The sequence below is a fragment of the Bufo gargarizans genome, chromosome 3 (assembly GCF_014858855.1).
Source record: "Bufo gargarizans isolate SCDJY-AF-19 chromosome 3, ASM1485885v1, whole genome shotgun sequence".
Lineage (NCBI taxonomy): Eukaryota > Metazoa > Chordata > Amphibia > Anura > Bufonidae > Bufo > Bufo gargarizans.
The window spans coordinates 503,896,145-503,911,391 of NC_058082.1; the positions used below are offsets into that span (position 1 = coordinate 503,896,145).

At 46.1% G+C, this 15,247-nt stretch overlaps 1 protein-coding gene across 2 annotated transcripts in view; it reads right to left on the reverse strand.

Moving 5' to 3' along the window:
• Nucleotides 1–7,236: 7,236 nt before the first annotated feature.
• Nucleotides 7,237–15,247, reverse strand: part of MKS1 (MKS transition zone complex subunit 1) — a 36,811-nt gene continuing 28,800 nt past the window's right edge. For both annotated transcript variants that reach the window (XM_044287049.1, XM_044287050.1), the window contains 4 exons: nt 14,540–14,673; nt 14,334–14,416; nt 11,651–11,748; nt 7,237–8,957 (listed from right to left, as the gene is read on the reverse strand). In XM_044287049.1, the coding sequence (XP_044142984.1) occupies nt 8,851–8,957; nt 11,651–11,748; nt 14,334–14,416; nt 14,540–14,673 (422 nt within the window). In that variant the 3' untranslated portion in view covers nt 7,237–8,850. The remainder of the gene's footprint in view (nt 8,958–11,650; nt 11,749–14,333; nt 14,417–14,539; nt 14,674–15,247) is intronic.

The following is a 15,247-nucleotide window of genomic DNA, read 5'->3' on the forward strand; positions in this document are numbered from 1 at the left end:
AGCCCTCGTCTTGGCCCCTCTGGAATGACGAACAGGGAATCAGTCAGTCGGAAAGATGACGTCTGGGACAGATAGATGCGAATGGCTCGTACCAAATCCAGAGTGTGGAGCAACTGCTCACGAGGATGAGACAGGGAAGGACAAAAGGAAGGTACAACGATCTCTTAATTGAGATGGAATGCCGACACAACCTTCGGAAGTAAGGACTGAACAGGGAGAAGGACAACTTTGTCCTGATAAAGGATCAGGAAGGGAGACCGACAGTTAAGAGCCGCAAGTTCAGACACCCTATGGATGGAAGTGATTTCCACCAAAAAGGCCACCTTGTAAGACAGGATGCGAAGTGACACCTGCTGCAAAGGCTCAAACGGTGAAGACTGGAGAGCGCTGAGCACTAGATTAAGATCCCAAGGATTCAACAGAGGACGGAAACCCCCGTCCTCCTGCAGAAAGGTCCGAACCGCAGAAAGAGAAGCCAAGTTCCGCTGAAAAAGAATGTAAAGTGCCGAAACTTGCCCTTTGAGGGAGCTGAGAGCCAGCCCCAAGTCCATGCCCGACTGCAGGAAGACAAGAGTCGCAGCAACGATAAACGAATGGGAGACAGCTGGTGACGCTCGCACCAACTAAAGTAGGACTTCCAGGTCTGGTGGTAGATTCGGGAAGATGACAGCTTTCTGGCTTGAATCATGGTCTGGACAATAGCATCCGAGAAACCCAGAGCCCTTAGTATGGTGGCTTCAACAGCCATGACGTTAAATGTAAAGACCCTAAATTTAAGTGGAATATTTGTCCCTGCGATAAGAGATCCTCCCGAAGGGGAAGACGCCAGGGTTCGTCGGCGAGGAGGGCGACTAAAGATGCGCGCCACACTCAGCGTGGACAATCGGGGGCCACGAGAATGACGGGCAGACCTTCGGACCTATTTTTCCGGAGGAGATGCAGAATGAGGGGAAGAGAAGGGAACATTTAAAGAAACGTGAACTGACTCCACGGAATCACTAGGGCGTCGTACGCCTTGGATCGCGCAATGGATTGCGGTTGAAGCGGGAGGCCATGAGATCCACGTCCGGCTGACCCCTTAACTTTCAGATGGCTAGAAAAACTTGCGGGTGAAGAGCCCATTCGCTGGGATTGAGACGCTCCCAGGTGAGGAAGTCGGCAATCCAGTTGTCGACGCCGGGGAGGTGAACTGAGAATCAGAGCGGTTTCCACCATGGCTGCCGGGCTCCGGGTGCCGCCCTGGTGATTGAGGTACAGCCGTGGAGTTGTCGAACTGAACTCGAACTGGACGTCCCCAGATAAGGTCGGTCGGCTCAATTCCAGAATGTTGATTGGGAGGGAGCACGCCTTGAATGGATAGATTTTCCAACACTCCCCCCAAACCCCTGAGGGTTGCGTCCACTGTCAGCACAGTCCAACAGAGAGTAAGGAAAGAGCGGCCCGACGTCAGCATCAGGCCCGGCAAGTCAGGGCAGGGAGACGTTTGAGCCGATCCAGGGAGGTTGGAGAACGGTCCCAATTGGTTAGAATGGCTCGCTGAAGAGTCCTGGTATGGAACTGAGCATAGGGAACTGCTTTGAAGGCAGAGACCATGTGACCCAGAGCCCGCATGCAGTGACGAAAGGGAAGAGGATGGGGCCGCAACAAGGGTAGACTATGAAGACGGAGAGTAGAAGGCTTCTCCGGGGGCAAGAGTACCTTGGTCTGAATGGTGTAGAGTAACATGCCCAGAAAGGTTAGCTGCTGAGATGGATAAAGACATGACTTTTGCCGGTTCAGGATCCATCCGAAGCGTTCCAGGGTGTCCAGGACTATGCGCAGGCTGTCCGCCGATGCCCGGAAAGATGGACCTTTTATCAGGATATCTTCTAAGTACGGAATCGCCACTATACCCCTGGCATGGAGCAGGGTCATGACTGCCGCCAGAACCTTCATAAAGACTCTGGGAGCTGGCTGAACGGGAGGGCCACAAACTGGTAGTGAAAGGGACTCACTGCAAACCGGAGAAACTTTTGATGACTGACGCAGATGGGAACATGAAGATAAGCGTCCTTGATGTCTATCGAGGACAGGTACTCCCCCGTTTCCATGGACGCAATGACCAATCTCAGGGACTCCATCAGGAAGCGGCGGATCCAAAGGAAGCGGTTGAGTGCCTTGAGGTCCAGAACGGGATGGACCGTTTCTTCCTTTTTGGGGATCACAAAGAGATTGGAGTAAAACCCGTGAAAACCGTCTTGCGAACCGGGACAAATCACTCCCTGCCGCAGAAGTGTGTGAATAGCCTAAAAAAATGAATTTGCGGCAGAGGGAGACGACCGAAAAAACGGGACGGGGCGAGGACCTGAATTCCAGCTTGTAGCCCTCTGCGATGACCTCAACCAAGCATCCGAGACGTGAGCCAGCAACGCATGCCGAAACAGATGAAGCCGGCCGCCCACCCGATCGGAGGGCGCCGGAAGCTGCACGTCATGCAGAGGAGGTCTTAGGGTTATAGGACTTGGAGCCCTGTTGATGGGAACGCCAGGAAGGGCAAGGTTTGAAGGAAGGCTTGCCCTTCTGATCCGAGGCAGACTTGTCGGCTGGCCGCTTGGGGCTGGAAAAAGGTTTACACTTTTTTAACTTTTTGAAACAAACCCTGTTCTGTGTAGCGTCTAAAATGATGTCATCCAGGCGCTTACCAAAAAGTTTGCTGCCGGTAAAGAGGAGGTGCATCAGAGTCCGCTTTTAAGCATTATCTGCCGTCCAGCAGGAGAGTCATAGGGTACGGCGAATAGCCATCAACAGGGCTGACAAGCGGGCCATAAGCCTGGCCGTGTCCAGAGAGGCTTCACAAATATACGCACTGGCATGGGAGGGCTGCAGGGCAATATCGGCCAGTTCCTCAGAGGGGACCCCCGAGGAGAGACCCTGACGTAAATTGTTTGCCCACTCCCCCATAGCTTTGCTCACCCATGTAAAGGCAAAGACAGTTGCTGTGCCCACTGCTTCAAAGGATGATTTTGCAAAAGATTCCAATTTTTTATGCCTGATATCAGAGAAAGAAGCCCCATCCGCCATCGGCAAAGTGGCATGTTTTGCTAAGCGGGATACTGGCGGGTCAACTACAGTTGAGGACGACCACTTCTTAGTCAACTCCTCCGGAAATGGATGAAGAACATATAGGCGTTTTGGTAAGGCAAAACGTCTATCAGGAAAATTCCACTTCTTGGAAAGAGAGGAATCAAAATCCTGGTGATTGGGGAAACATTTGGGTGAGCGACAACCTCCTGAAGGAAAAGCTCGAGCCGGCCGGTGAGGGGTCCTCAAAATGTAAGGTCTCTATAACCGCTGTAATGAGATTGTCCACCATGGAGGACAGTTTTGAAGACTGACCCTCAGGAGAGACAAAATTCGCATCTGAAAACCTCTTCTCGAACATGCCTCTTCCAAGGAGGACACGACGGAGTGAGACTCTCTGGGAGGTGACACAGACACCTTTCTGGGGAGGGTGGTCTGGCCCGTTTAGCGGGACGGCCGCAATGGAAATAAACCCCAGGATCCCCACAGTCGGACTGGTCAGAGGACGGCCTTGCGGACAAACACCCCAGTATTTCCACAATTGCTTTGTTGGTATGGGCAGTAGGGGTGACTGGGTCAGGGTCAGAGCCACTTGGCGGTGGAGCAGAGGACGAAGAGCAGAGGGGATCTAACTGACCGGATGGAAATTTTGAGCGACAAGCACAAGCAAAATGGAGCACAGAAGTGACCATCTGCTTTGGGGCCTGGGGTCTGGGCTCGGACATAATGAGTACCCTGTAGTGACAGGTAGGAGAATGAGGAGGGTAGGTTAAGCCCTGTAGAAAGGGGAGACAGAGCTTACCCGGCCTGTGTCCCTCAATGCAGCTTGTCCGGAGGTGCCTTGAGCCGGAGTCCCGCAGAGGTCCTCTAGAAACAGGAGGTGGGCTGAGGCAGAAAAGGCGCCAAGATTTGCGCCAGGTTACAATGAAGGAGGGGGAGAACATCATGTCCCACCCCCAAAATGGAGTCGGTCCGTGTGGAAGCACAGGCCGATCCTTCTGTCCCTGGTAAAGAGAACTCCGGCTATGGCTATGTGAACTGAAAAGTTATGGCTCTTGGAAGACCGGGAGTAGAAAGTGAAAATGCCTCCACACATAGTGATGCCCCTTTAGGTGCCCCCCCCCCAAATACAGTGATGCCCCCCTCAAATTATGACCCCTTAGATGGCCCCCAAACAAAGTTATGCCCCTTTTAGTGCCCAGTGCCCCCCCACCAAGTTATGTCCTCTTTAGTAGCCCCCTCACAGTTTTGCCACTTAAATGTCCTCCTTCAAAGGATTATGCCACCTTATATGCCCCCCACTTACACAGGCGTGCCTAAGTTGTTTGGCACCCGGGGCAGGTCCTTTCTCTGGCAACCCCCCCCCCCACTTAAAAAAAAAAATCATACCCTCATTGGACAACCTTCACAGCAGTCTATCAGTAATAATCCCCATTGTGCTGCCTTCATAGTAATAATGCCCCTTCACAGTAGTAATGCCCATTGTACCCCCTTTACAGTAATAATGCCCATTGTGCCCCCTTCACAGTAATAATGCCCTCTGTGCCCCCTCCATAGTAGTAATGTCCTCTGTGCTAGTAATACTCATTGTGCCCCCTTCACAGTAATAATGCCCTGTGCCCCCTCCATAGCACAAATGCCCATTGTGCCCCTTTCACATTAGCAATGCCCTCTGTGCCCCCTCTAGAGTAGAAATGCCCATTGGGCCCCCTTCACATTTGCAATGCCCATTGTGCCCCCTCCAGAGTAGAAATGCCCATTGTACCCCCTTCACATTAGTATTGATGGAAGTGCTCATTGCTCCTGGACTCTGGCACCCCCTGAGAGCCAGCACCAGAAAAGGACTGCCCCCCACGACTTAGCATGCTATTGCATGCAGGGGTCCGGACAGCTGACAACCACGGTCCGGATTCGGACCGCAGTCCGCCAGTTGAGTACTCCTGCTTTAGATGGTCTGCATGTTAATGACTGTGCAACCGCATCAGAACTGTGCCATATGGTCGTACCAGTACACTTATGGATGTGTGAGATACATAAGTATCAATGAAAATTGTCAGAGAACGTGTTTGTGAAGTAACCTTTACATGACTAAATGCCATCTTGATCATTAGCTGGGCTTTAAAATGAACAGGTTTGTGCAATCATTTGTGGTGTGAAGAACATCATCCATCATTGCAGGAAGCTCGGTTTTCCTGGAAAAAACATATTACACAATCGGATTCACACTTCTGTACTGCAAATTGTCAATGTCTGTTCAAAAAGAATTTCCTGAGGATCACTGGCCTGAATATTCAGAAGAAGACAGATAGAAGATATTCAGCTATGTTCATTTTAGGATAGTCATTCTGACTTGATAGATTACATGGAAGCAGCTATAGTCATATCGTATTTTTTTACACAATTTTCATGGAATTGATGCAAAATGTGGTTTTAGGTAAATCACTACAAAAACAGAAGAAAAAAAAAAGTTATGGCTATTAGAATGTGGGGAGGATAAAAATGAAAATGCAAAACAAAAAATGGGCCCGATACTTAAGGGGTTAAAGGGCATCTGTCAGCAGATTTGTACCTATGAAACTGGCTGACCTGTTACATGTGCACTTGGCAGCTGAAGGCATCTGTGTTGGTCCCATGTTCATATGTGCCTGCATTGCTGAAAAAATAATGTTTGAATATAAGCAAATGAACCTCTAGGAGCAACGGGGGTGTTACCATTACACTTAGAGACTCAGCTCTCTGAAACTGGTGCATCCTCTCCACTTTGATTGACAGGACCAAGCGATATAAACGTGATCACGCCTAGCCCCGACTCCTCCTAAAGTCTCGATCTGCACCGTGCGTTTCAGTATCCGGCTCAGGCCCAGCACAGGAAAGAGGCTCGCAGTACAAAGGAGAACTGCCGGCTAGTCTTTTTCAGCCATATCTCAAGGGAATGAGTCTTGCAATATAACTGAGTCCTTCATTGCTTATTTTCAGTTACGTATACTGAATACAAGAGGCAAATGAAAGATAAACTGAGATACGTTTTTAATTTATGCATGAGGCTTCACCACTTGTAAGGTCCAGGTATCATTATGTTCTGGATGGTGAGGCCTGAGTAGAAAAAATATTTACTGTATTTTTCACCCCCCAAAGTGGAGGACCAGAAAGCGGTGAAGGCTCAGTACTCACCGCTTTCTGGTCTTCAGCTGTCAGCTGTCCTGTGTCTGTGCGCGCCGGTACACAGCACAGCCGACGGAGGTAAAGGAAGAAGATCGCAGGCGGTGAGGAGCGGCTGCGTCCGGAGCAGGAGAGGTAAGTGATTTTTTTATTTTAGGTCATCTCAGGCATTGCGCACATCTGAGGCAATAGGGGCTGATCAAAAGTTGCATGTGGGCTCATCAAAAGCGGCAAGGGGCTGATCAAGAGAGTCTTGGGGCTTATCAAAAGAGGTATGGGGCTAATATGAGACTGGGGGCTGATCAAAAGAGGCATGGGGGCTGATATGAGGTTAGGGACTGATCAAATGAGGCATGGGGGGCTGATTTGAGACTCGGGGTCTGATCTGAGGTCTGAATGGGGTCTTATTTATATTGGGGCTTATATCTGAGGTCTGATTGGGGGTCTAATGAAATTTTTTTTTTCTTATTGTCCTCCACTAAAACCATCTGTAGGAGCACCTCGATCGTTGTTTTCCCTCTGTGGAACCTGCCCCATGCACCCTCGAGTAGCTGTGGGGTGCACTGCAGTCAGCATAGCTCCTGATACCTGTAGCTTCAAAAACACACAAAAAATTCCACGCACCACATCACTGCTAACTACCTTAGCTCCTTGCAATCAGGACCCGCTGATCCTTATTAGCTATTTCAAACAAACGGCAACCTCCATCGGATACCAGCTGTGGTTGGTATTGCAGCTGCACCTAGGGCCATGTAACCTATGACCGTGACGTCACTGGCCTAGGAAGAGACTGTGGCCTCTTCAAACGGGTGATCAGGGGGAGGGGTCCCAGGAGCCGAACCCCCAAGGATCAGGTACTGATTACCTATTCTAAAGATAGATCATCAGTATTAGACACTCAGACAACTCCTTTAAGTTAGATTTTTCTGGTTGTGTTGCTTTCAAATGCACATATACTACTGAAATGACCAAATATAAAATGTTTTTTTAATAAATATAAAAAACATGCGACAATAACAACCCATACACAGAGAAATGAGAATTTAACAGCTTTTTTGTTCTCTGAAAGGGGTCGTCCTCCTGAGTTAGAATAGATGTGAGTTTATGTATAGCAGAGCACTCATATACATTCATGAGCTCAAGTGGACACACTTATACACTGACATGTAAAATACATGTAGTCCAGTATAGATTACAGAGTTCACAATTGTGCCCATAAGACCATACTGATGTTACATTTTCAGGCATTTTGTCCATATTTATGTATGAAAACATGTTAGGATAAATATACTTTTTATAAAATGTATACTTTACAGGTAAAATTATTAAAAATATGGTTAAAAGATACATGAGCATATTTAACCCCTTGATATTTTGAATCACATTTTGTGCAGATTACAAAAAGGAGACTTTAAAGCAGGCATGTCCAAACTGCGGCACTGTAGTTTTGCAACAGCTGGAGGGCCGCAGTTTGGACATGCCTGCTTTAAAGAAACCTGCCACTATGAATCTGCAGGCAGCATGTTATAGAGCAGGAGGAGCTGAGCAGATTGATGTATAGTTTTATAGGAAAAGATTTAGTATAACTTATATTCCATTCATTTATGTTCCTGCTTATTCTGGGCTTTGAGGTCAAGAAGGCGGTCCTATCAGTGATTGACAGTTATCCCTATATACACAATCATAAAGGGAAGGTTATACTGAATCGTTTTCCACAATGCTATAATATTGCTATATATCAATCTGCTCAGCTCCTCCTGCTCTATAATATGCTGCCTGCAGCTCGGACCCCATGTTCAACAGGACAGGTTCTCTTCAATCTACTGCACCTGTGACTATAATAAACTATGTAAAATAAATAACTATACAAGCAGTCATCCCTTTAAATAAAATGTACCAAATGATTTGGGGAATGTTCAGACAGCAAAAATGCTCTTTGGAAAAACCTGACGTGTTTCTCCCGTGGAATCCACAGTAGAAATCCTTGGATGGATTTCTGCCATGGTTCTGCAGTTTGCACTGCTGTGGAATCTGCATGTGGGTTAGCTCCATTCAATGAGACTAATTCAACGCTGTTTCTACATTAGAAAATTTTGTTCTGTACGTGGAAAAGAAATATGCCGTATGCACTAACAGCGCGGATTCCCATTTAAATCATGGGCCGAATATTATAAGTGTTTTAGCAGGAATCTCGGCGTGGAAAAGAAATCTGCGTAAAAAAAAAAAAATCACAATGAACACATACGCTTAGGAGTCCCAACTCCAGATCGGCACCAGTACTGCGTCTTCTGACTCACACGTCAAGTAAAGTCCATCTTGTGTGACCGTTTTATCACCAGACATGTTACAGCGACACGTCAGAAGATTACAACTCTGGAAACCACAAGTGCTGTGGCTTTATAAAGCACCTAGGCAAGATTTAGAATCTCTAAGGGGTTTGGGTGATTTATAACTTGGTCCAAACTCCTGGACTCTACAGCCATTATCTTCTGATACATCTCTATGACTTGAAGGTGAATTTTGGGCAAGTTCCTTTTTAAGAACACACCTTGCAAAAGGCAACCTTTGGACAACTTGTATGTAGATTACAGAGCCCCAGTGATATGTGGAAAAGAGCTGCACATCAGGCGTTCAAGCTGTTGACTGCTCGAGTTGTAATGTTTTAGTGGCACTCAAGATGTCCTTCGGAAGGCTCTCTCTAGCCTGTTGCATTCGTCTTCTTGCTCTCTGGAAAGCATCTACAAGACATTGAACATTGTGTTAATATAACTGGAAATATACTGTACGTGCGACACCAAGCTCACTGTCACTGAAAGCCCTGGAGGACCTTTAGCAATACATATCACAATAAGGGTCCATTCACACGTCACAAGTGTTTTGTGGATCCGCAAAACACAGACACCGGCAATGTGTATTCCACAATTTGAGGGCCGCACATCACCGGCACTATATAGAAAATGCCTAATCTTGTCCGCAATCGCGGTCAAAAATAGGACATGTTCTATTTTTTTTGCGGAAACGGAAGCATGGATGCGGAACTGAGGATCCGCAAATGCGGACAACATATTCCGGCCCCATTCAAAATGAATAGGTCCACACCCGTTCCGCATAATTGCGGAATGGATGCGGACCCATTTTGCGGACGTGTGAATGGACCCTAAGACTTCATCAAGGTAATCCACAGTAAAGTGTGATGCAGTGTTTAGATAATGTAATATTCTGCTAGCAGCAGCCCTCCATCTTCTGCAGAGGTTTATATCATCTAACTGGGTCCATAACTGGAGAAGTGGAGACTTACGGATATCGTTCATGGAAAACTCCTTGAACTAAACAAGCATACTTTCAGAAATGTTGATTATAAATGAAGGAGTAGTGAGAAAGGAAATGCAAGAACGAAGGAGTAATTGGAGTAAAGGAGCAGGGACATTGGTATTGACACAGAAGGCATGAAGCCTAAAATGGAAGAGAACGGGATAACAGATCAAGAGAAGGAAATTCTGGTTACAAGTAGGCTAAGCAGCACTCAATATCAGGCAGCAGCTGCAAAAGCAAATAATATTTTAGGGTGTATAAATAAATGGCTAAAAAGCCATGATCCCAATGTAATCTTGCCTGTCTATAAATTCATTGTAAAGCCACATCTTGAATATAGAGTTCAGTTTTGGGCTCCACATTCTAACAATATAGGACAGTGATGGCGAACTTTTTAGAGACCGAGTGCCCAAACTGCAAGCCAAAACCCACTTATTTATCTCAAAGTGACAACATGGCAATTTAACCTGAATACTAATACAGTATATCTTCCATGTACTTTATGATTTAGCTATAATAGCCTGCCTGCATTCAGATTGAGGGATATTGGTACGCCATAGACTTTTTCCAGGGTGCGGGTGCCCACAGAGAGGGCTCAGAGTGCTGCCTCTGGCACCTGTGCCATAGGTTCGCCACCACTGATATAGGAGAGCTAGAAAGGGTTTCAAGGCATATGACTAGATTATTAAATTGGATGGAGGGTATCTATTGTAATGAGAGTCCTGAGAAAAATAAAAATAAAAAAGTGCCTTAGGTCAGGATACAACCAAGTGGTTGTACGCGCTGCAGCTGCCTTTAATTAAACAAATAAGACCGCACTATTCAGTCTTGAATACCGCACGGCCATTTACAATGCTGACCCACTGAACAGTGCTGTCTCATTAGATTAATAAAAGGCAGCTGCGACCCCTATGACTACAGCAGAACTCGACCACACACAACCCCCTGCACGACCGCAAAGTTTGTTCGTACCTTTATAGCTGATCTCAAATCACATGTATAAATATATATGTGGTCAATACAAAGAACTGGCACATGATTTAGGGTCCATTCACCCGTCCGTATGCGTTTTGTAAATCCGCAAAACACGGACACCGGCAATGTGAGTTCTGCATTTAGCGGACCCCACATCGCCGGCACTCTCATAGAAAATGTCTTTTCTTGTCCACAATTGCGGACAAGAATAGGACATGTTCTATTTTGTTGTGGAACGGAAGTGCTGATCCAGAAGTGCAGATCCGCAAATGTGGATAGCACATTCCGGCCCCATTGAAAATGAATGGGTCTGCACCTGTTCCGCAAAATTGCAGAACGGATGCGGACCCATTTTGAGGACGTGTGAAAGGACCCTTATTCACTCCAAGGACTTTACAAAGGACAAGGGGAAGGCGATTTAGACATCAGTATAGGAAAGGGTTCTTTACAGTAAGAGTAGTCAAACTATGTAATTCCCTACCCCAAGAGGTTGTAATGGCAGGGACTATTTTAGCATTTAAAAAAGGGCTAAATGCTTATAATTCATGTTGTATAACTGATCTGAGAAATGTGGAACTGTGTCTTTGTCCACCTATGTAACAATAGTGATATTATATCACTAGTGGTGATGTAGAAGTACTGATACAGGCGTAGTAGTTGTAGGGTATCATTAATGTACTGTACAATACAATACAGATACACAGCACTCTTAGCCCCCAGCTGCACCACGTACTATCTTTATACTGTAAACCAGTACCGACATCCCCTTTTATTAGCCCCAAGGAGGAGGGGGATCCTGAAGACATAAGAAGTATAATTGGAAATGTTTCACTTCATCGTGGACTCCTTTCCCAGTCTATGCTAAAAATACAACCTACATAAAAGAACTGTGAATTAGGCCTAAGAAGATTAATTCTGACGTCACTGCTGATCTCTTATTAGTGACTCTGCTGGAAAGAATATGGTTCACCAAGGACTGCCTCAAAGCGTAATATCTGGAACAAATATTAGAGCGTATATTAATAATACTTAAAGACAACAGGATCCCTTTAAGAAATGGCACAATTTCCACAGTGTAATATACTGTGTCACCACTAGGTGGTTCCCTGCAACACAGGAAAGTCTAGAGAAAAGAAACACGTACCAAGGACATTGAGAATAGAGCTTTGCTGGCTGGAGCCTCCCAGACGATCCAATACAGTCTGCATTCTTTTCCTCAGAGAGCTCCTGTCAAGGAAGGATCTACAGAGCAACACACACATTAATGGAGAGAAGATACCGCTCAGAGATTCAGTGAATTGCAAGTCAGATGGAAGACCTGAGCCAAGAAATACAGTCTACACTTTAGAGGGCTCTGTTATTTACTGGAATGTTTCTCCCCTCCACCCATCAAGTACTCTCAGGCGAATGAATTAATGCCAGTCACTGGCACAAGTGCTCTCTCTATGGAGAAGCCTCAAGCATGATCTATGGGCGTACTTGAAGAGTGGAGTTAAAGGAAACCTGTCATCACTTTCTAAGCCTATTTATCCATTTTCTATAAATACTTTTAAATACATTAATAATGATATTAAAATCAACTCTCAACGAACTATCAGTTCAGAGAAAAACCTTTAAAAAAAATGTTTCCGCCATATATGTAAATGCACCTTAGATGAGTCCTGTCTCCTCCATGCCACAAATGGAAAAGGCTACTTTCACACCTGCGTTAGGTGCGGATCCGTCTGGTATCTGCACAGACGGATCCGCACCTATAATGCAAACGCTTGTATCCGTTCAGAACGGATCCGTTTGCATTATTCCTTAAAAAAAAAGTGTAAGTCAAAACGGATCCGCCCTGACTTACATTGAAAGTCAATAGGGGACGGATCCGTTTTCAATTGCACCATATTGTGTCAGTGAAAACGGATCTGTCCGGATTGACTTACATTGTAAGTCAGGACGGATCCGTTTGGCTAAGCATCGCCAGGCGGACACCAAAACGCTGCAAGCAGCGTTTTGGTGTCCGCCTCCCGAGCGGAATGGAGGCGGAACGGAGCCAAACTGATGCATTCTGAGCGGATCCTTATCCATTCAGAATGCATTGGGGCTGAACTGATCCGTTTTGAACCGTTTGTGAGAGCCCTGAAACGGATCTCACAAACGGAATTCAAAACGCCAGTGTGAAAGTAGCCTAAGACACAACCTCTACATTGCTCATCTCCATCCCTTCTCTTTCAAGTCTCGCAGCTGCGCAGTATACATTAGGTGATCAGTAGTAGTGTTGATCGCGAATATTCTAAATCGCACATTTTTATCGCGAATATCAACACTTAGAGAATTCGCATATAGTGTTATATCTTTGTAATCACGAATATTCTATATTTTTTGGTGACTGGTTCTGCACATGCGCGGAATTTGGGACGCGAGTTCAGGAGGAGGGTAGGATCTTTAGATTCTGTCACTCTTATAACGTGAGGTGGGGTTAGGAATGGGAAGTGATGAGGTAAGCATTTAATATGCATAACTTAAAGGGATTCTGTCACCAAGTTTTAGGCTATAGAGATACGGACATGCACGGCTAGATCGCCGCTAGCATGTCCGCAATATACCTGTCCTATAGGGCTGTGTGCTTTTATTTTCTTTAAAAAAGGATTTTAGAGATATGTAAATTAGTCTTGTAAGATAACCAAGGGTCTGTACGAACCTTCCTGGTGCCCAGCCACGCCCGCGAAGGAGCCCAGCACCGCCTAAGTCCTTCGAATCTCCTCCTTTCGTCATCGATAGATAGCCGTAATCTCGCGCATGCGCAGTTCCTTCCCTGAGGCTGATGCCAGCACAGGGAAGGAACACTATACCGGCACTGCGCATGCGCAAGCTCAAGCATCGCGAGATTACAGCTATCTAACGGTGACGAAAGGAGGAGATTCGGAGGACATAGGCGGTGCTGGGCTCCTTCACAGGCGGGCGTGGCTGGGCACCAGGAAGGTTCGTACAGCCCCTTGGTCACCTTACAAGACTAATTTACATATCTCTAAAATCCTTTTTTAAAGAAAATAAAAGCACACAGCCCTATAGGACCAGTATATTGCGGACATGCTAGCGGCGATCTAGCCGTGCATGTCCGTATCTCTATAACCTAAAACTTGGTGACAGAATCCCTTTAAAAAAAGAGAAAGTGGACTGTAAAAGAAGCACTTAGAGGTGTTTAAAAAAATAAAATGAAAAATAGGATGATTACGGTGGGGGAGAACTCTCTCAGGATGCCGATGATTCTTATGGTTAACAACCTGTGAAAGGTTCCCTTTAATAGTCATATGGTTTTGCGTAGCGCGGCTTCCTCTTCATTATACTACGTCTCATCTCTTGTGGAGCGCAGTGTAATGAAGAGGAAGCGGTGCTCGCATGGAGCCATATTCCAGCGCCACCTCTTAGAAGTAGCTCCCTCCAACTTTCAAACAAGCTTTGGGACTTGACAAGGGGATTTAGCCAAGCCAGACAGATATCCACCCATAGACAGCTGTTTCGGGGGTGCTTGCCCCTCTTCGGTACAGAGTAGGATGCTGGCTGAGTGCGATGCTTTGAATGCAGCTTAGGCAGGCTGCAGTGTCTCTAAAGAGACCAGTCCTTCCTTGGGAGATACTTCTTTGCATATGCAGAACAATACAGTAAAACCACAGATTTTTGACATGAGGAAAAAAAATAAAAACTTCCTACAATTCAGGCAGAAAAAGATCTATGAAGAACCCCAGGCAATGATTCTTGTCTTGAAGGCTCTCTTAAATCCCATGTCTATGGCCTGTTTTACAGTATTGCTTATTTAACCTGTACAGTTAATGTTCTCATACCGTGACTGATGCATGGCGTGGAAGCGAAAAGACACTCTGCCCGTGGTCTCTGTCCTGAAACCAAAACGACTTAAACGTTCCCCCTGTACGGCACAAGACACACTTTAGTTATGGTCTATTTCGGTAAGATGCAGTTGATGTGGACAGTACGTGCAGACATAATATACAGATCAGGTTCTCAACTTTATCATCAAAATGATAATTACCTGAAAAGTTCCGGGGATTCGGATATAAGTCAGGTCCTCCAGTTCAGGGGAGCCACCTATGAAAAACCTTCTGAGCTCAGATACTGTTCCCTGTTCCACAGGTCGCCATGTCTGTGCTGTGACATTGTGCATTCCTGTAAAATATTAAGTGTTAGGGCCCATTCACACAGCAGTATGAACGGGTCTGCACCCGTTCCGCAATCTTGCGGATCCATTCATTTCAATGGGGCCGAAAAAGATGCGGACAGCACACCATGTACTGTTCGCATCCGTAGTTCCGTTCCACGGCCCCGCAAAAAAAGATAGAAACATGTCCTATTCTTGACAATAATTGCGGATTCGCAAAACACTATGGTCGTCTGAATGAGCCTTTATTCTAATCCTTCTGCATCTCTTACCCGAATATAATTAAGTAGCGTATGGGTTACTAACGACTACCAGATTTACTAATGACATATGAACTGACACAAGTGAGATACACCATACACAGGAGAACATTAACTAAGTAATTGAAGGGGTTGTCTGTTTTATTTATAATGACGACCTATACTCAGTATAGGTCATCAATATCAGATCGGCGGGGGGATGACTGCCGGCACCCCTGCTGATCAGCTATTTGAAGAGAAAGCGGCGCTCGTACAAGCGCTGCCTTCTCTTAACTGTTTACCAGCAATGAACAGGTGTAATTACATCTCAGCAGTCCTATTC